At 43.8% G+C, this 21426-nt stretch overlaps 1 protein-coding gene across 1 annotated transcript in view; it reads right to left on the bottom strand.

Moving 5' to 3' along the window:
* Positions 1-2793: 2793 nt before the first annotated feature.
* HTRA1 (HtrA serine peptidase 1) overlaps positions 2794-21426 on the bottom strand; it is a 33086-nt gene continuing 14453 nt past the window's right edge. The window contains exons 2-9 of the mRNA XM_059852111.1: positions 20677-20776; positions 20125-20329; positions 10877-11071; positions 10132-10164; positions 8842-8956; positions 7729-7786; positions 6261-6356; positions 2794-3522 (exon numbers count right to left, since the gene is read on the bottom strand). Coding sequence (XP_059708094.1) covers positions 3354-3522; positions 6261-6356; positions 7729-7786; positions 8842-8956; positions 10132-10164; positions 10877-11071; positions 20125-20329; positions 20677-20776 — 971 coding nt within the window. The 3' untranslated portion in view covers positions 2794-3353. The remainder of the gene's footprint in view (positions 3523-6260; positions 6357-7728; positions 7787-8841; positions 8957-10131; positions 10165-10876; positions 11072-20124; positions 20330-20676; positions 20777-21426) is intronic.

The raw sequence follows: 21426 nt of genomic DNA, 5'->3' as shown, positions 1-21426 counted from the left end.
ACCTTGCACAAGAGATGGGGTTTGGGGGTTGGGGGACCTGAAAAGGACTCCCACAGTGACCTCCCATCACACAGAACTGAATTCTCACTGCTCTCATCATTCCCTGCTCTGGGTTGGTGACTTCTGCCTTCATCACTTCTATTTCCCCTGGGTATTTGCAGCTGCAGCTTTAATCATTTAACAGATAACAGTAGTTAGCTCTGCAGTACTTTTCTGACATACAATAAGAACCTGTCTATAATCTAATCATGCCTTTCTAAGGTCCCTCTCACCACAGTTTGGAAAGAAGTGGTTTTAAAGATATCCTCAGCTACCTCAGCATGAATACAAAATAGTTCTAGGTAGGAGGGGGAAAAGAAAAGAAAAAAAGAAGTCCTCTGGCAATGAAATGACAGGATTTTACTTCTTGGCATCTAAGCTACAGAAACCAGACAATTGTTAGTCATGACCATTTTTTATAGCTCAAGACCTTTCCCTTCTGGAATAAGTGAACTTGCATTTCAAAACTACCTCCAAGTGTAGCACACGTAGCCATCTACTCAGCATCACACACAGCAACTCCAGTTTCCATTTCAGATGCTCCAGAATACTGAAAATCAAGCCAGAATGTCCAGTTTCCCTGATATAGCATCCAACACTTCATAAAACTTCCAGGAAACTGATATTTAAACAAACTGTGCCAAAGCTGTTCTGTACAAAGTATTTTCAAGTTCATTTTGGCAAGAACTGTCTGCTGAAGCAACAGAGAATAGAAACCATTCCAGACCTATAACCCCACAATACATCAAAAATACATGGCAATCAATTGCATTAAAAGAAAAACTTTGCTTCCACATCTCTGCTAATCAGTAATCTTAGTTCAAATATTTAATAATCATTTGGAGAATACTTTGTAAGAAAGGACCTGGGTAGCTGCATGGTTGGATACAAGGAAAGTAAATTCTAAATATTTTCCATATAATATCATATTATAACATATATATATTATCTATTTTCCATAGTATATTATATTTTCCATATAATATAATATGTGGTTACCAATATTCACTGTACAGAAATTAATTACAAATTAAGAAAAGGTAAAATGGAAGGCCACTTTCAAAGAGAATGGCTGCAATGTGAGACCACCTCACATCCCACTGGATGGATGAGACCATCTCACATCCCACTGGATGGATGAGACTATCTCACATCCCACTGGATGGAGCTCAGGGCTAGAATTCTGGTCAAATATTTCACTAATCCCAGTGACCCAGGAAAACCATTTACAGAATTTCATTTGCTTCTTTCCTAATGCCCACACAAAGAGAATTAATGAGTTTGCATATTAAGAGACCACAACAGCAAGCAACAGCAACAAAGAGAATTAATCAGCTCTGCAAATTGTGCAAGTGCTTGTTTTGAAATAAAAAGGCAGATGAAAAATAACTTTGGTTTTGAATACAATTTCCTGGCTTTGGGGCTTTAGTTTAATTTTTGCTAGTTGGGTTAGGTGGAGTACCAGAGAAGGCAGGGGATTTTTAAACTCATTTTTGCTGAGGGCTCTGTGTCACCACTCTGTGACACACAGGGCACAAACAGACTGCAAAACATACCAGCACTGCATCTGTGAGCTGGAGCATTAATCAACACCAGCAAGATGAACTTGCAGTGCAAAGATGCTGCAGAGCACTTCTGCAAGATCATTCTTTTGGGGCTAGAAAGGATTGCAGACTGGCAGTGCTTGGCACTGCAGTGTTTTGGCAGATTTTCACAGGTGTGATTTTCCACAGCCATGGCACAAGGTGGTAATGAGGTGTTCCATCCTGCCAGGAGTCAATACTGCACTGAAAGGCACACTGCAATAATTAATGCCACACACTGTGTGAAATCACAGTGATCCAGGGGAGTAAGGGCAGGCACTGGCAGCTGGGGAGGCTCCTTAAATTGGGATAAACTGAAACAGAGCTGAAATACAGCTGGGAGGAGAAGGAGCACTGTCAGGAATCCAGCTCTCGAGGATTTATTGCTGCATTTGGGTGGAATACAGCTCTTTCTTTAAAAATCACAAACTGCCAACTACCCAGCTGGAGAGGTTTAGTAAAACATTCTTTTTCTAAAAGAGCCTGTTGAGGAACGACAAGTCACCCAAACTTGTCTACAGCCCTTGGATTTATTCTCTGAAATACATGTTACAACAGAGGAAAGAAAAGGCTGCTTAGCCTATTATTTACCCAGTGAGTAATTACCTTGTAATTAGGAGTAGCTGATTGTTCTCCTTCTCAGCAAGACAAGCCCCCTCATCACCCCCAAGCTTCAAGGGCATCACTAAACATATGGATGAAGATTAATGCCTGTTAGAGGAATGTCCAATATCCCAGAGTCAAAACCAGGTCCATACACACACCAGCACTCCAGATTTGGATAAACCAGGCCTGTTTGAAAGAGCTTAAGGCCAGGTCTAAATGGTTACAGACATCCTGATATCTGAACCAGAATGGTATGAGGTCTGTGATCCACCATGTGGCAATTTCCACAGTGGGCAAACAGATTCCAGGCATTGGAGGAGTTGTAATTAAAACAGTAAGGAAAATGCATTAACATCTGGAAGACATAGGCAACATGACAAATTCAACCCAGCCTTGCTGAGGACAACAGATGCACAAAAGCACAAACACAAGGCACATATTGAAAAATAAGTCATGTGATGAAATGATGATTAAAAGGAGACCACCAGGACATCCTCCCAGGCAGATGTGCCACGCAAAGAACACCACTCCATGAGGGGAAGCAAAATGAGTCACTCACAAGAGGTACTGTTGAATTCTTTTAATAACACTAGGAAAATATCATAGTATTAAAGTCCTGCACGGGGTCCTGGGGAGGTTATTTGGGTTGGGATTCCTTTTGTGTTTATAAACCAAACTTTATTTCCCAATTGTGTTTTCTTTGAGGCCGACTGCTCCTTTACAATGGCATTTCCAGTTAAAACACAGCTAACCTATAAATACCTGAATGCCACAGCACACATTGTGTGCGTGGGTTGTGTTTTGTTTAAGCCTTAGAGGAAATGACAGGAAATCTACTCAACAAGGAAGCAAACGTCGATTCGTTAAGCAGAGGATGTAAAAGCCAGTAAAGAATACATTGCATACATAATACAGAAGGGAAAAAAAAGTTATCATCAGGAGTATGTGAAATTACACTGATTTTGCACCTTAAACCTAGTAGAAGTTACTCTGTTGGCCAATACTAATCCACTGAACAAGCAGAATGTTGGTCAGAAGTCTAACGTTTTCCTGCACCAGCACAGAGAGAATACAAGCAGTCCATTGCTGTGAAGAGAAAACATGAAATCCAGCTCATGTTTCTGGTTAGGGGTCGATTTCCTCGGGAACTACTGTCAACATCACATCTTCGTTGCCCCTGCGCACGACCATGTGCAAGGTACTGTCCTTTTTAATGATGTCACTGACATCACTGGCTGAGCTTATCGACTGCCCGTTGATGCTTATGATCACATCGTTGTCCTTCAGGCCACCACTGAAAGCACAAAGCAGCATTGTGTTATTGGAATTGCAGTTTTATTCTTGGGGAAAAAAAAAAAAAAGATTTCTGGATTATTATTATTATTATTATTTCCCAGCCAGCAGCAGCTCTGCAGACGTGGCAGCCATGAGGAAAGCAATCAGGATTTATGAAGCAGTGAAGGATAAAATGAAGTGCAGAAACTTCAGGATCTGATGGATGTACAAGTTTGATGAGTCCCATATTTCCCTGCCTTCAAAGGAATTTGCTGCTGCAAATAGCAGTTAATTCTGCAATAAAGATTTTAGGTGTTGATATCTGCCTTCTAAAATAATTGCCGCAAAGCAGATTCATTTTAGAGGGGAGATTTCCCAAGCTTTTGTTCCTGAATACAGAGAGAAGCAACACTGTGTGCTAGGGAAGGATTTCAGCCCCTGTTCTCCATACAGAGCTTACTGGCAGCCACTTCCCACCCTTCATGTTTAAACCTGAGCAGGGTAACACATGTAGCTATCTAGTGTGGTCACCAAAAATCAAATATGTCCTTCCTCTGCTGCCCATAACAGCCAAAATCCCTTTTCTGACCTCCAAATCTGAACCTTCCTGACTCCAAGCAAGCCAGGGCAGAACCAGGGCTGTGTCTCTCCCCAGGCTGGCTGGAGCTGCTGCCAGCACCAAGACATGGCTGGTGAGGGATGCCACAGACCACAACATCTTGCCCAGTCTTGCACAACGATCTGGCTCCAAGTGATGGAAAAATTAACCAAGACAGATCAGACATGATTCAACCCTTCAGAAGCATAATCCTTCACAAAACCACAGACCACTCATCGGCCTCTTCCACCCACAGAAGGCGCCTGACACGAGTGTCTCCTGCAAGCAGGGTGCCCTTGGCCAATGTTTGCAACAAATCTGGTTGCCTACAGGAGGCATGGCTCAAAACATGTCTGTGGAGGAGGCCATTGCATGGTTTTTCATGCAGCCTCTCCATGTGACTCACAGCCAGGACAGGTCACTGCAGCTCTGCTCCTGTGCCCCACCAGCACATCTATGTCACCGTGATATTTTCTGAAAAATCCTTTTGTCAGGATTTCTTCTCCTGGGAAGATGAGAAACCTCAGCTTCTCCATGTTTTGCTGCTCTGGAATGTGGTCTGGAGATTGTTTATCCAAACATGTGAATTGTTTTTACTTAATGACCAATCACCATCACCTGTATTGGACTCTGAGGAGTCAGTCACAAGCTTTCATTATCATTCTTGTTTAGCCTTTTGATGTCTCCTTTTTCTTTAGTATAGTTTTAGTATATAATTTCTTTAAATATAATATCATAAAATAATAAATCAGCCTTCTGAGAACTTGGGAGTCAAATTCTCATCTCTCCCCTCATCCTGGGAACCTCACACCACACATCTACACAGCACGTGCTGGACAGATCAGCAGAAGAAGGAAACCCTTGGGAAGGGGACTGGGAATGGGGGAGAGCCAACAAGGGCTGCATTTGAACTGCCAGACCAGCCTTTGGATGGAGCACCTGATCTGGGTCTCCCTTCCCATTAGGTTACACTGCCTCATGTTTCTTCTCCCTCTCCAAAGTCCCTCTCCCACTCTCTGCTATCCCCCACACTCCTGAAATGACTGTTCTGCACCTTCAGGCTGAACCTGAACACCAAGGCAGCAGCTCCAGCCCCACACTGGAGCAGCCAAATCATTCCTACACCTTCCTTCACCCTGCAGACACTCACCAGTGCTCTGCCTGACGAGCACTGCCAACAAGGATCATCTACAAACACAGCAGAAGTTCAGAGAGCACACTGGACAGCAAGCACTGTGTATCTTCCACCCAAACTGCCCCAAAAGACACCATCCAGCCATCCTTGCAGTCTTCCCAAAAGGCAATGTTTGCCTGCCCTACATGCCTTTGGTGCCACATCAGCCTCTTTGTTGCCACAAAGATTTACTCCTCTCTCAAATGATCCCTAGTTTCAGAAAATGAATAAGGTTTCCCATTTCCTGCCCTGGATTACTGAGCAGTTTCCTATCAAGCAAACCCTGAGAGAAAAGTGTCTCCAGCAAAAGCCAGCCAGACCAGTGCCAGTGACCACAGCCCAGCTGCCAGGCTTCAGCCAGACGTGGCACCAACCAGCAGGGCCAGCTTCTGAGCAAATCCTGAGTAAGAGGAACAAAAAAAGTCAGCTGTCCAAACCCAAAAGCTCTTCCAGTAATGTGACTGCTGACAAAGCTCTCACATGGAAGAGTGCCTGCTGCCAAGAGAGGGTTTCAGCCCCAAGGTGTGCCAGGGGAGCTGGTGGGTTTGGCCACCAATCAGGTGGACATTTCTCCTAAAGTGGACCCAAAAACTTCTCACTTGCTCTCCTGCAGTGACCAGCAGGGCCATGGAGAGTGTGCAGGAACAAAAGTCTCTATCAGCACTGGCACTGGTATAGCAGATGCCTTGGAAGCAACTGCTGAGAAAAATGAAAAAGGAGTTTCCACACCCCTGAGTGCCTTCCCTTCGGGCCTGGAAGGCTGACAGGGCTTCCCTGCAATACCCTGATACAGTTACAGTACTGCCCATCGGGGACCAGAATGAAACCACAAAGCCATTTCCAGCAGAAAAGCTAACAGCAATCAGATGGTCACAGCCCTGCTAATTTAGCATAATGAAGAAAGCCAGCTAAGCAGGGACCAGTCTCCATCATTACCCCCTTGAGTCAGTGGCAGTGGTTTTGAGAAAAAAGCACTTCAACCTACGCTTCAGCTGGTGTTTCTGGAATGACTTCAATGACATAGGCCCCAGAGACAACATCAGGGAAGTCTTTATGGCGATCCTTCAGCTCTCTAGCTTTGCTGAAAAATGAAGAAATAGCAAAGAAAATATTTTGTCAAGACAGGAAAAAAACCCCCCCACACATTTTGCTGAAGTCACTTAACACGAGTTGAGTGTTTTACACACATTGGTATGTCACTTCAGCATCCATTTTAACCCTTAGATGCATATCTCAGGAATTATTACATTTTTTGCATGCATACAGCTTTTTGATGTCTATTTCTGATAAAGGCAACCATTTCAATAGATACAATCAAACATTTTGAAGCTTCAGAATTAGCAGATCGTAGAATCACAGAATGGTTTGGGCTGGAAGGGACCTTAAATTCCATCCAGTGCCACCCGTGCCATGGCAGGGACACCTTCCACTGTCCCAGGCTGCTCCCAGCCCTGTCCAGCCTGGCCTTGGACACTTCCAGGGATCCAGGGGCAGCCACAATTTCTCTGGGCACCCTGTGCCAGGGCCTTACCACCCTCACAGGGAAGATTATTTTCCTAATATCTCATCTAAACCCACTCTCTATCAGATTGAAGCCATTCCCCCTCGTCCTGTCACTCCAGGCCCTTTGTAAATAGCCCCTGTCCACCTTTCTGTCAGGCTCCCTTCAGGCACTGGAAGGTCACAATTAGGTCAAGCCCAAAGCTCCTCTACTCCAGGCTGAGCATTCCCAATTCTCTCAGCCTTTCCTCATGGGAGAGGTGCTCAACCCCTCTGATCATCTCTGGGGCATCCTCTGGACTGGCTCCAGCAGGTCCATGACCTTCCTGCGCTGAAGACCCCAGAGCTGGATGCAGAACTCCAGGTGGGGTCTTCTCCTCAGAGCAGATTAGAGGGACAGAATCACCTCCTGCAATCCTGAGCACCTAAAAAACCCCAACCCCACGTGTTTCAATGCTTTGTTCTACCTGTGGATCCTGCACAAGGGAAAACTTCTGGTTATTTTTACAGGACATGGCATTGCCTGCTCATGAGTCTCTTATAGTCTGAGCATGAATAAGCAAGTCCACACAAAAGCTTCATTTGACATTAAGTGAACAGTTTAATGAAAATAACTTGATAGAAATGTAGGAATGCACGCAGCTGACGTAAGCCATGAAAACATACAACATGGGTACAACCCCAGGACAGAGCCACAGTCACCAGCTACTCTCTTCTGAAGCATTAAGGAGAAGAAAAAGCCAGGAGCTGTTTAAGAGCTAGCTCACAGGAGAGTCTAGAGGAGAGTCCCACCAGGTGGCAGCTGCAGAGGAGGAGGTGGCCAGGGCTGGCTGGCTTTGTCACCAGCACACAGAGACACTCAGTGCTGGCTCCAACATCCACGTCCCCAGCTGGATCCAAATGCATGCAGAGAACACGCTGGGGAAAGGTGAGGAGCCACCCTGGGTACTTACCTGGGGGTTAGTGACATCATTCTTATGCCAATGTATTTCTTTTTGGTTACAGCTTTTCCTGCAAAAAGGAAAACGGGTCATGGTCAGTTGCCCTGACCTAAAGAGCCTCACAGGCTGCTGGTTTTTAAAACTTTATCTTCCACTTGTTCAGACTGTCATATATGAAACAACACCAGCTCACACAGTGCTGTTCTCAAGGGGAAAAAAGGGAAGTTTATTTTCTGACTCTAACATTATAGATTTCCAAAAGTGACAGTGGATTGGAGGGTGACAGTGCCACCTCGCCAATGACACTGGACAATCCAACAGCCCATCAAATTTCTCCTCCTTCATAAAAGAATGCAAAACAGTGAGTTATTTACAGAAAGTGTGTGAGAAAGTTTGTTACAAGAATGTAAACATCAGAAGGCTTAGAAAATCTTAAAAAATCAAAGTGACAGTTCAGACCTTCGATTTTTTCCTTTTTTTTCTATTTTTTACTTGCTTGGCTTGCTTGATGGTAGCACACGATTTATAGTCATGGATAACTTGAGAAATACTGTTTATGGCTAAATTTACTTATTGGTTTAGTGTTTACTTAGAGGTGGCATTTTTATTTTGATGGTCTGAGGTATTATGGGTTTATTGAGTTAGGAATAATTTCTTTGAGTGTTTTTAATTTAGGTATAATTTTGACAATCTTATTTTTGCAGTTTGGTTTATTTGCTTATTGTTTTGGTGCTTTGCTTTTTATTAGTTTTGTTTTTGGGGATATGGACATTTAGATGGCGGATTTTTCAAGTAGTGTTTTTATTTTGATAGTGATGCTTTTTTACTCTTCAGCGGCCTAAATTGTTTTTTTTTTTTTTTTATGCTGCTAGTTAGCTTTTTTTACTCTTTTAGCCTGAGTGTTGGCTACTATTTATGAATTAGTGTAGAGGTAGAGTTTGGCTACTTTTTTTTTAATCTTAATGCCAGCCAGGCTGCTGGCTTTCTGTTTATCACTGTTTTCACAGAATGGTTTGGGTTGGATGGGACTTTAAAGGTCACTTATTTCCAACCCCCTGCCATGGGCAGTGATGCCACCCACTAGACCAGGTCATTTTCTGGTTTTCCTCTTCCCAGGTACTGTACCTTTAGCTTGTCTGTCATGGGATTCAGTTAGGAACTTCTTTATTTTATCAGATGGGATAGCAAATGAGATTCCTGCTGTAACTTTTAATGTGTTAATTCCAATGACTTCACCATCCTGGAGGAAAAAAAAAGGGCATTATTAGCAAATATGGAACACCTCAAAGAGAAATGGATAATTTCTTCCAAGCAGTCACAAAGACAAAGTCACATTTTGCAGCTGGTCTTCAATTTTTATAAAGTTGTAAGTGTAATTTTTTTTGAGTCTATTGATAAAACACTACTTAGGAATTATGGAAAATCAATGTGATTATTCATCTTGCTGCAGAAGAGATCAAAACTGGACAATTCTCATGCTTGCAGCAGATGAGCAACACATCCTGCAGCTGTTCTGTGTTTATTTCAGCAAGCACCACATACAGCATGGCACTGACTGCTCCTGAGCCATTATTACATAATAACATAAAGAAAAATGCAGTTTGCCAAAATCAAAAGTTTTCCTGGCAATATAACTCCAAGAGCTTTGGATGGAACATCTCTGATGTCACCTCTTTTGAAACCCCAGCAGTTTCATTCTCTGGTTCATCCCAGACAAAAACTGTCTAACTACAGGTGGCTTTGAGTGAAGATTAAGTGTGAATGAAAGTCTGCTGGGAATTGGGTGGGAAAAAAAATTGCCAAATCTCCTCCAAGGCAGAAACTCTGAGTAGTTCTGAGTTTCAGTCTGTGCCATGCCTCCTGAGGACTCAGCCCCATGTACCCTCAGGAGACCTGAGAGCTCTCACACAGTTTTGCAACCTGCTTCAGTTCATTGTACAGTATTGGCAAATAAAACTAATATCCTGAAAAGATGTGGATTTTTTTGGTGTGATTCAAAATGAAAGGGTAGATACATTTTAGAAATATTTAGCTGAGTTTCTGTGTGAAAAGAAAATAATTGCCAGCTTCAGGGTGAACAGCAAGGGCAAACACCTCCCTGTAAAATGTGTTTCTCCCTTTTTGCAAGGCTTGAGCAAAAAAAACATTACACTTGTTTGAAACTATGCAAACCATAAACATCCTAAATATTGAAATCCAAATGTAGCCTTTTGCCAACATAAACACAGACAAGTGATTAGTAAGAGCCATGTGAATTTTGTGTAGTCAGCCAGATATTGAAAGCTGTAAATCACACATCTGCTGGGGGGAGTTTGCCTTTTTTTTTTTTTGTTTGGGTGGGGTATATTGTTTGTTTTGTTTTTTAAATTAAAGAGCAATAAGGTTGACACTAAGCAAACTTAGAGAAACTCTTACCAGATTTACTAGGGGTCCTCCAGAGTTTCCATACTGAAAATAAACATAAGTTAAGAACACATTTTAGTATTTACCTCTTAATTTGTTGTAAGCAAAATATAAAAGAAAAATTTGAAATGTTTCTGTAGTACTGCTTCCATTTTCTATTAAATTCATGCAATAGAACAGTTTTAAATAAACCATAAACCACACTTTAACATCACCCTTTTAGCTGAGCTTTGCAAATACTCAGTTTTTCTTCTCCTGCCAGAGTAAGTGAAGAAAGCCAAGGTTTTTCTTTTGTTTTCTTAGTGCCACACTAGAAACTGAGAAGATTTTAGGACAGCTCTGGGAGCTGTTAGTGAAGATTTCTTACAAGGCCAAGATCTGAAGTACAAAAACAATTGTTTTGCCTTAATGCAGAAACAAACTTGAACCCTTAAACGAAGCTTGGCTTCTTTTTCAGAAAACAAGATGGATTTTGAGAAGATATTTATTTGCCAGACAAGACTGCCTCCTCCCTTGCAATCTGCAGGAGATTGCCTCCTCCCTTGCAATCTGCAAGGATTTTGAAGTGAAGGCAGATATTGTGCCTGGGGTGGCTCCTTGGGGGCGTTTCTAACTAACAACCAAGTGCTGCTGCTGCGGTGCAGATGTCCAGATTTACAGGGAGAGAAGGGCTCCCTGCTCCTAAGAAGGGCCTGACAGGAGGGATTGCTGCTGGGGAAAGGTCAGGGCTGAGGGCAGCAGCTCGGAGGGGACTCACATTGATGATGGCATCAGTCTGGATGTAGTCCATGTCGGAGTTGCGGAGCCCCAGCTCCTTCCCGCCGCGCTGCGTGGTGCTGACAATGCCCGTGGTCACCGTGTTCTGCAGGGAAAAGGGACTGCCAATGGCCACCACAAACTCCCCTGGCCTCAGGTCTGCAGACTGGCCAAGCAGAAGAACTGGCAATTTACCCTGCAAAAAGGGAAAAAAAAAAGGAAATTGAAACGTTAAGACGCTGCTCTGCTGGCAGAACTGTTATGGAAGGATGGATGCATTCACAGGGTAGAGGAAAAGAGAGGCTTTTATGCCTCAGGGATTTGGTTTGTTCTGTTTTCTTTTGAGTATTTTCTGTGTGGGTTGGTACAGAAACATCCAGTGTGGGCTCTTTACACTGGAGAACTTTTTCCACAACAGGTACCCATTAAATCAAGAACAATTAAAAGACCAAAGGCATATTTATGCTCTGCTGTACAAAGCAAACATCTGATGATACAAGAAAGGAGCCACTTCCAACACTTCTTGAAATAATTAGCAAGCAGCTGCTGAAGTAAAAATCTGATACCGTTTGAGAGTGAACACTAAAGAATCATGAAAGCAACAGCCCAAGAGTTTTAAGCATGCATGTGTACAGTTAAAAGCATTTTATATTCTCACAAGACACCAGTTAATGATTCATCTGTCTTTCTTTTAATGAAGTATCTCTTCTAAATAATTGTACTCCCTCTTACATACAGTGGTGTCTTCCCCTGAAGATGTTAGGATTTGAGGACCTGATGTGATTTTCTGTTATGACAGTAGAGGATACCATTTTACTTTCTTTTCAAGATCTTATCTCTAAATATATTCAATACCACATAGTTGAAGACATTCCCACTAAAACATTCTTAAAATCCAGCAAACACTGGATCGTACAGCAATTAAAAATAAAAAAGGTTAAAAATAAAAAATGTTGGATGAACACACTTGCCAATTAATCAAGGGTGTTCTGAAGCAGATCATCCTTCAAATAAACTTTTTTTTTGATTCATCACCTGCCTGTACAATACACACTGAGTGCCATTTCTCCCTTTCTTTTCACTTTTAAAAGTCAATCCCTACACTTACAGTGATGTGACATGCTTTTAAATATTTTTGTTTTATCTGTTGTCTAAATGATCCTGGCCCTCCCCAGGTAAGTTAACCTGGTATTTAACCCATGGTATTTAACCATGGCACTAGACTATTTCTATTAGCAGCAATGAACCTGGACATGTGTAAGTGCAGGTTTAGACTTGGATTTGGAGGATTAGGTTACTGAACCCAAAAATCAAAACAGAATTCTGGAGACATTTATCTTTTGCTTGGCAAAGCTAACTTGAACCTAGCAGTCCTCCAAGCTTGACCTACTTCAAGTTTTGGCAAAAAGTGAAAATATTGCATGTTTAACTTGGAAACTCATTGCTGGCTCTGAAGGGGGTTTGTTACCAGCAGCTTGAAAGCCTGAATCAATAAGTCATCTATAGGGACAAAAATTCAGTGTTATGAACTAACCCAAATTCCCATCACTTTGTATTTGTCACCTACAGTTTATTTCAAATATCCTGAGACAGACAAGGCCTGCAAAGTAGAAAGCAAATAATAATGGCATCAGTTATCCCTATAGGCTGCTGCAAATACAGAAGTTATGTTTTCAATGTTTGACAAGACTGGTCTCGTGCATCCTTTATCCAGTTTTGTTACAATCCCACCAGGGAAGTTTTATTCAGATGAGCAGATTGTTTCAATAAAATTCATTGCCAGCTCCCAGACAGGGTAAGATGCTTTATGCAAACTTATCTTTCAGCCTCCAGACAGCAAGAAAATAATTAAACCAACTGCTTGTTCAACAGAGGGAGCTGGAAGAGCAACAGAATAGGCAGCACAGAAAGCAGAAAGCATTTCCACGTCTGTCTGCATTCAGAGGAAAGTTATCACAACAGCAATGCCCTACTAATGAGTAATAATGATAAAATGCAGCCCTTATCAGTGCCACAGCCACAGATAAACCCAGCTGTGGCTTAGCTCTGGGAAGGATCCAGCAGCTCTGCCCCATTTCCCCATCTCTCCTGGGGCAGGGCAGGGAGGCAGCAGCAGCATCCCAGGGCAGTCCCTGATCCCAGGCACAGCTCCAGGGGATGTGTCCAGGCCAGGGGGATCAGGCAGTTGTGATCAGCTAGCACAAACAGCCCCATCTGGGTAGTGTTTGGACACAGGGAGCACCCTGGCCCTTCCTGCTCTCAGCAGATGCTATTGAGCTTACGTAGCACGTGTTTGCAAGATGTCATTGGTCAAAACCAGCCTCTTCTTTTGGCACTGCTCTTCCTTCTTTTAAAAAAAACACAACAAAAAAACAACCACACAAAAGACAAAAAAGTGGCTTTTGTTTGTATCCCAGTGCACTGAACACAGATACTTTGCAGAGAAAGGGGACGTTTATCAGCAAATGAAACAGAGACGAGCAAAAGAAAACAGAATACTTTTTATGTTTCATTACCAGGAAAAAAAAAAAAAAGGCTGCTGGTGTACAAAGTTAAAATATTTATACAAAGTTCCTGAGTTGTAACAACAGTCACGAAGCCAAAATTGCATCTGGCAGCAGAGAGAAAGTACAGGAACGGCCTGTGACTAATACAATTGTGATTGTGCTGAGTTTTCAGGGCTGTGCCTATACTGGCCAGGCTTCAGTTCAAGCTCTGATGCTCTATGGATTGGCTGCAGGTCACCCCTGTGATTCAACATGCCTTCTGGAAAGTCTGGCTAACCTTTCCCTTGCTAGAAACAAAAATCCATTGCAAAAACCTCCTGGTCCTACACACGTTATGAAAGAGCTTTGGAAAACGTGTTCTCTGTTCCTTGGGACTTCCTGGTGTGGGGCAGAGCTGGCACACTGACAGCCCTGCATGCAAGTGCATTAGTGCCCCTACAAACAAGGCCATGAAGAGTTGGGTATGATGAATTTATGTGTTGTCATGGCTGTACATTTGGGGGGCTCTCTCTAAAATAGCTTAAAACATTGCCACACCCACTATTAAATTTTCTGTTACAAATAAACCAAACCAAACTCATTTATTTACATTGTGCATGTGGTTTTGAAATGAAACCAGCATAAAGCCTATCAAAATCCTGTGATGGAGTGGGAAAAACATCCTTCTGCAGCCCAGGAGGAGCCCTGGCAATGCCAGGCAGGCAGTGCTGTAACCAGGATGGTGTCAGAGCACCCCCTCTGTGCCCTCACACCCTGCCACTGGCAAGCTCATCCCCAGCAAGTTGAGGAATCCTGGTAAACTGAGTGTGAGTTCAGGGCTCTTAATAACTGTACTTAATAAATGTGCATTCTTCCATCTTTACAGAATGTCTGATGGCCACCAGGATGACATAAGCACCTCTCCAACTCGTGATTCTCCTGCTTTGACTACAGATTTGCCACAGCAGTTAATTAAAAGTGCCAGGCAAAGGAGCATGCCTTGCAGCACAAGCAGCAGGGAGCCAGGAACACCCAAACCCAGCTCTCCCAGTGACTCACTGCAAGGCCTTGGGCAACACATAATACCTTTTCTACCCCTGTCTTTTCTAACTCTTCCTTTGATGAAGCCTTGGGGCTCTGCTGGATCAGTGTTTACCCAATAAAACAAATCTGCAGGCAGGCATTCTGCAAGCACACAGAAATAGGACCAAACATGCAAACCCCTAAGTGGCACATGACTCACTGTTTACACCCAGCCAGAGAAGGAGCCATTAATTAGGGTTAATATTTTAAGCCTTTTGCATCCCAAAGGGCCTCAGACGTTTTTATATATGGATTTGACTCCAGCCATGGATAAACACAACTCCCACGACATGGAGAGCTGCACACCACCACAAGAAATGGCTCCAGCCACAATAGGACACAGCTATTGTGGCATGAGGAGAGGTAGAGATCAGCATCATCAGCCAGAGGGACTCAGAGAAACATGGAATCATTTAGGTTGGAAAAGACCTCTGAGATTATGGAGCCCAACCACTAACCCAGCACTGCCAAGGCCACCACTAACCCACGTCCCCAACTGCTGCATCCACATGGCTTTTAAATCCCTCCAGGAATGGGGATTCCAACACTGCCCTTCTATGAGGAAATTTGTCCCAAAATCCACCCTGAGGCTGCCTTGGCCCAGCCTGAGGCCATTCCCTCTCCTGTCCCTGCTCCCTGGAGCACAGCCCGACCCTCCTGGATGTCCCCTCCTGTCAGGAGCTGTGCAGAGCCACAAGGTCCCCCTGAGCCTCCTTTGCTCCAGGCTGAGCCCCTTCCCAGCTCCCTCAGCCCCTCCTGGGGCTCCAGACCCTTCCCCAGCTCTGTTCCCTTCCCTGGACACCCTCCAGCCCCTCCATGTCCCTCTTGCAGTGAAGGACCCAAAACAGACCCCAGGATCCAAGGTGCAGCCCCAGCAGGGCCAGCACAGAAGTTCACCTGGTGTCCTTTACCAGCACAACTTGAGTCAGATGGAATAAGTGAAATCTGGACAAAACAGCTCCATAACTGAGAGGAGGAAGCACAAAAGCACCAACCAGGCACAGCCACTGCCACGGGGACATGGAAACCCAGATACAGCCAGCCATAAGCAGGAGGTGTTTTGGTTTGAACTTTTTCATCCATGAAAAAAGTGAATGTCTCCATGCTGGCACAGAAAGCAAGTAAATCCCTCCTCTGTTCTGTAATCCCCTTCATTTGTGGATGGAAAGTCAGGAATTTGCAGGAAGCACTTTGCACTTCAGTAAAGGGATGAAGAGGAGACAAAAGTTCTGAGTTCTGTTTGTGTTAATCAGCCACAGATCTCCTTCATGCTTCTTATTTTTAGGTGGGAAAGGCACAGATGCTGCTATGGAACACTAATTCAGCTGTAAGTGTAACTCTGGTAAACATGGAACTGTCCTGGGAATTGCATTTCTGTTCTGACTAATTCAACTTTCAGAATACGTTATGGCAAAATAAAAACACCAGTCATGAGCACATAAAAATATAGAATATCATCTACAATCTAGAAACTGCTTGACAGAGAGTCAAAGAAAACAAAAAACCCAGGCTGAACACATTACAAGCCTCCAAAACTATTTCATCTATAGTTAGAAAAGCAAAACTGAGTCTCCTTATCTAAATATGGAGCATGGGAAGCTTGCAGAAAAAAAAAAGAAGAAAAGGATGAAGTGTTGTTTTGATATGTCACCAGCTTTTCAATTGCCTGGCAAGAGATTGCTGTTCTCCCTTAAAAATAAAATAAAATGAAATTGCAATTAAATAAAATAAAGATAGTAATTAAAAATATGCTGGTGCTGGCAGACCCACCCTGGAGATGTGAGTATTTTGCTGCATGGGAAGCTGGACCAGCACATTGTCCCCACAGTGAGGGCTACTAGAAGCTGAAGATGGCAGGAAACCACTGCTGCCTGAATTGATGAATAACCTGGAGTTAAGATCCAAGCTTTTTAAAAGCTGTGTCATTCCTATGAGTCCTGAAGACTTCTGGAAGCAATGTGTGGGCTTCCTCCTCAGGCTCTCAAGAGGAAGCAGCATATTACCCAGCCACAGATTTCAAAGTGAAATAGCATTTCAGAAAAGCCACTTCCATCTGGTGTCCAAGTAGTTTGTTTCTTCAAAATGTGGGCAATTAAAATATTGATGCATAAACAGGGAAGTTTGCTTTCCTGCCTCCTCCGGTTTGTACACACAGGGGAAAATCAAATCCCCTCTGACCACAAAGATACAGACACTCATTGCCTCAGGAAACCACCAGGGCAACCAGGGCAGGAGGCCTTGTTGATTTAAAAGTGTCAAACTGAGTGTTTATTAATCAGCTGCAGGAGAAACCTTAAGCTGAAGGTTTCAGCTGAAGGGCTGAAATGTCACCACAAATTAGAGATGGGTCACAACCCCACTGCTGCTGCCCCCTGCAGATGCCAAATCCTGGCTGGGGGAAAGAGACAGGAGCTGGCCACACTGAGGATCAAAAATCTTCAGGGCCTGGCCTGTGTTCCCTGTGTGATTTCAGGCTCAGTGTCTCATGGCTGGTTTTGGAGCACGTAGAAAGAAGAAACACCTCAAAATAAAGCCATTCACCCTGCCCCTCCCTTCAGTGCCAAAGCACAGGCATCATTTTTGGGGACAGAGCTCGATTTCCAGGGCTGAAAAGGGTCTCCAGGCAAAAGCCACCTCCACCTTCCACTACTTTGGGCTTCCAGTTTCCATTTGGGTTGGGTTCTTTTACAATTCTGCCCACCATTAACCCAGACATTGTCCATTAAACCACCCTGAGATTTCCTCTCCTCCTGCTGGTGTTTGTTTTTCAGCAGCTGTATCACACATTCTGATTTAACAAGGTAGTTATTTGCCTTCAGATGAATCCCACAATGCAGCTCTGCCAGCAAAAAAGCATCTGCTCCCTTTGGAGTGTTGTGCAACAGTTTTGATGGGTTTCACACTCGCTGCAGGATCACACGTGCCACGCAGGACAGATTATTTATTTCACCAGTCCCTGCCTATGCTGCCAAAACCCAACTTTTTCTAGGGAAGTCTTAAAAATTTTGCATGTTCATATCCAAATTGTCTGCAACTGCACTGCTCCTTTCTAGTGATGTGGTCTCTTCCTTGCATTTGGAAGGATATTTAGATTGGATTCCTGGCTTCCACATTGATTCCAATCTTACTTCCTACTTTCAACACTCCAGCAAACTGCTCAGTGTCACCACAGGCACAAGAAACACTGGTGCTCTCTTTCATTGACTGTAAAAACAAGAACATTTTAGGACTGGAACAACTGCTCCAAGGTTTCTGTTCCTCATTGACTGCAAGATGTTTTTCCACAGAGAAGAATCTAATCAGGGAAACTGTTCATCCTCACTGCTGCCCAGATTTTACCACCCTTTCATTTTCTACTGCACTCAGCAAAGCCAAATTAGTTCTAGTAATGTCTCTGACCAGATGTTCACACCTTGGAGGGAAACAGCATCCAGGCTGCTGCAAAATCTGAACAGCTGTAGGAATACCAGCTGACTGCCTGATCCCATACTTCAAGCCCAGCTCTGTTCCTAATCACAGAGCATTCTTCACCCTTCAGATCCTGCCCTAACATGCCACACATAAAAAAGAAGAAAAAACCCTTCTGCATCTTTGATGTCACCTTCAAATAATTTATTCCAATTTAAGAACTTCGCCTCTTACTTCAGAAAAATTCTTAAGGGTGGCTTTTATGCCATTTCCAGATTTTTAAGGGGTCATTTGTACCACCCCATTGACTTCTTTAGCCAGCAAATACATTTCAAATTCAACAAATTATTACCCCTGTGATTTTAAAAAGTCTTTCATGCATCTGAATGACTGCAAGGCATTCCAGTACAAAAAGGAAAGCTCAAACACAGAACTTGAAAGGGTATATAAAAATGCACCATAACAGTTCAATCTGACAATCAATTTCTCAGCTGACCACATTTCCATTTTAACTTTTTGTTTTTTGTGAGCATACATAACGTTGTTTTAAATTCTCAATTGCAAAGCAACAGCTGTCCTGTGAACAGAGGTGCCTCAGGCCTCACCTTGGACTGGGATTTCCCAGTGCCATGTCACCAGAGCTGGCTGGAAATCCGGGTCTGCCATCCCTCTGAATTTCCTCCCAGTCTTCTCAAAATCACCCTGAGCTGCAATGGGGGAGGCCAGGAGGAGAACACCACCCAAGATACTGCCTTGTACAGCTGACAAGATGCTTCCAAGGGCAGCTCAGACCAATTCCAGCCCTGTTGAGCAGTGGTTTCCACCACAAGCTCATCTGGATGAATTATCTTTTTCCCAAGCTGCTTCCAGGTTCTCCCTTCCCACAAGCAGCTTCCCAGGACAACTAGGAGCCATTTCCTCAGGCTATATAACATATAGCAGGGCATTCAAGCCCATAACATTCAAGCCCATGCCTGCTCTTTTCCTGAGTCCCCAAACTGGCCATCACACCAGTTCAGGGTCTCCTCTCTGCCCCCTCTGTGCTCTGGAGTTCAGCTTCCTGCTGCTCCAAGTCCTCTCCTCCTCACCATGTCTGCTCTCCCCTCCACCTTGTACTTCCAATTTTAAAGCCTTCACTCCCTGCCTCATCCTGCTCATCCCAGGGCTGCCAGTGCTCGTGCTGGGGATCTTTCCCTTTGCTTCTTACTGCTTTTTCTTATTTTAGGATAAAAATGAGAAAACAAAGCAACGCCATGAAAACAGAGAAAAAAACAACACAGTCCCAAAAACATGATTGGGACTGTTTGGTTTTTCTGCCTGGTTGCTGTTCAGAAGCTTTTAAAAAAGAAGAAGATTTGAAGTTATGAAGGTGGCAAGGGAGCAGCAGGAGTGCTCCATCCCTCAGGTCATCCAAGAGCTCTGCGTTAGGCTGGCTTAGTCATGAACTCTGGCACAAACACTTCTGACCTGGCTGGGGAATAGCCCTGAACTAAAACAACGCTGCAAGATCTACACATTTTTGAGTCCTGTGTTTCAAATGAAGCATTCCTGCCTGTTAAACTCGGAGGTCATCAACTGCCAGACCAAACAAGGGGAGCCAGTGTGAGCAGCACCCCAAAGAGCCACCGTCAGCTCATTGCATCTCCATTTCACAGCATCTCCACACAATATCCTTCTTGCCTCGTGTGCAGAACCTCTGAGAGCTTTTCTGCTGTGGCAGGAGGCACAGTAATGCTGACAGAGGAACATTTGATATGGAGGGAGATCCTAGATGGGAAGCTGCTCAGAAAACCACTTGCAGTGTAAGAACATCTTTCCAAGCTGGCTTTCATTTCCATGCTCAGGACACTCCCCAAGGTATTTTCCATTTTAGTATCTACATCAGCAAGGGACAAATGTGTCCTCTAAAAGCCATTCAATATAGGCACTTCAGACAGAGCAGCACATGCAAAACACCCCCATTTCTTCTCTGAGACAGATTTCTATCAGATAAAGTGTGTGCAAACCAGCCACCAAACTGGGGTGTTGCTTTTTATTGTGAGGATGCATAAAAAAGTGCTATGCAATACTTTCACTACACTGAGAGGTGACAAAATTACCACTGCCACCCACAAACTTGGCTTTTAAAAACATGCACCCACCTAGTTCGTATAGTCTCAACAACCCTGCCCAGTAAACAACTTGTTTTTCCTTCAAACCTGAAAATCAGCAAGTTTTGGAAAGGAGGATGTTAAATTAGAGGAACAAAATGTGTCTGGCTTTAACGACTCACCTGAGAATCTATTTTAATTAGTGCAATGTCTGATTTTTCATCAACATCTTTAATTTTGGCTTCATAGGTCTCCCCATTCTTCAGCTCCACCTTCACCCTGTTCTTGTTGGTGACCACGTGGGCGTTGGTGACTATCAGCCCATCCTCAGAGACAATGAACCCCGAGCCACTGGCAACAGGAACCTCCCTCTTGGAAAAAGGAAGTCTAAAAGACAAGGGAAATAAAAGATTTACTGCTGCAAAAAAGATGAAAGGTCACAAATAACTCCAAATAACACACAGCCAAAAGGAGTTTGGTGAGTTCTTAATGTTTTAAGATGTCTGCTGTTACTCTCATTAAGAAGATAAAGCACATCCATTACTTTAACTAATTATTTTTCCATGACTCTTAAATTATCCTTAATTCTTAAGCATGACGAATTTTTATTATCTCAAAACCTCTTTGCTATTTCATACCATCCATCAACATTTTTGTCACGCTGGCAGCTGTTTTCAAGAATTAAATAAAAAAGAAAAAAATAAAATAAAACCAAGACTGGGCATCTTGTTTACTTGCGAAATAATTCAATGTGAACCACAGCAGGGGCGATCTTCTCCACCACATCTGCAATGAAGTTGTATTTGTGCCTCAGGCTGTTGGGATGTTCTTGGCCTGAAATAGAAACAGAGGACGTGTCATGAGTTCTTCAAGTGACTGCAGGAGGGTCATTGCAAAACACCTGAATTAAAAAAGCTCTGAGTGGGTCTCTTTCCCTTCCTTAAAAGTTGTCTGCAGCACAACCCTTGGCCCTAGATTTCCTCCCTGCTTCTCTGCACAGAGGTGGAGTGCTTCATCCTTAGGGAAAATGACCCCTGAAACCTCCTGGGGTGGAGTGCACCCCACTGGGCCATGGGGCAGCGTGGGCTCATCCCTCTGTGGTGCCCAGGGATGGGGCACTGGAGGAGCACAGGGTTCATTCCCTGCCTGCACAGCCCACTCTCCTCTGGGAAAGGGATTTTGGACTCAGTGCCTCCCTTGCTGCCCTCCTTTTCTGGATGGTCTACTTAGCCTGGATGGTCTTCCCAGATTAAACAAACCAGCTCTGTTCCTCTGCCAAAATACGCCTTCTTGGAGGGTTTTGAAGTCTCAGGCTGCTGCGTTTGTAAAATGCTGAGGACACAGAGGTCCCGACCCCAGTGTGAGCCCTCAGCAGCTGCTGAGAAAGTTTAACTTGGGTACAAGGTTGGGCTTCCTTTCCCACCAGTGTCCCCACACAGCCTGACCCAGCAGCCCCTGCCTGGCACCTTCCACATGCTCACAAA

Source organism: Haemorhous mexicanus, chromosome 7 (genome assembly GCF_027477595.1).
Source record: "Haemorhous mexicanus isolate bHaeMex1 chromosome 7, bHaeMex1.pri, whole genome shotgun sequence".
Taxonomy (NCBI): domain Eukaryota; kingdom Metazoa; phylum Chordata; class Aves; order Passeriformes; family Fringillidae; genus Haemorhous; species Haemorhous mexicanus.
The sequence above is the reverse complement of the archived record's forward strand: the minus strand, read 5'-3'. Positions and strand labels throughout refer to the sequence as shown.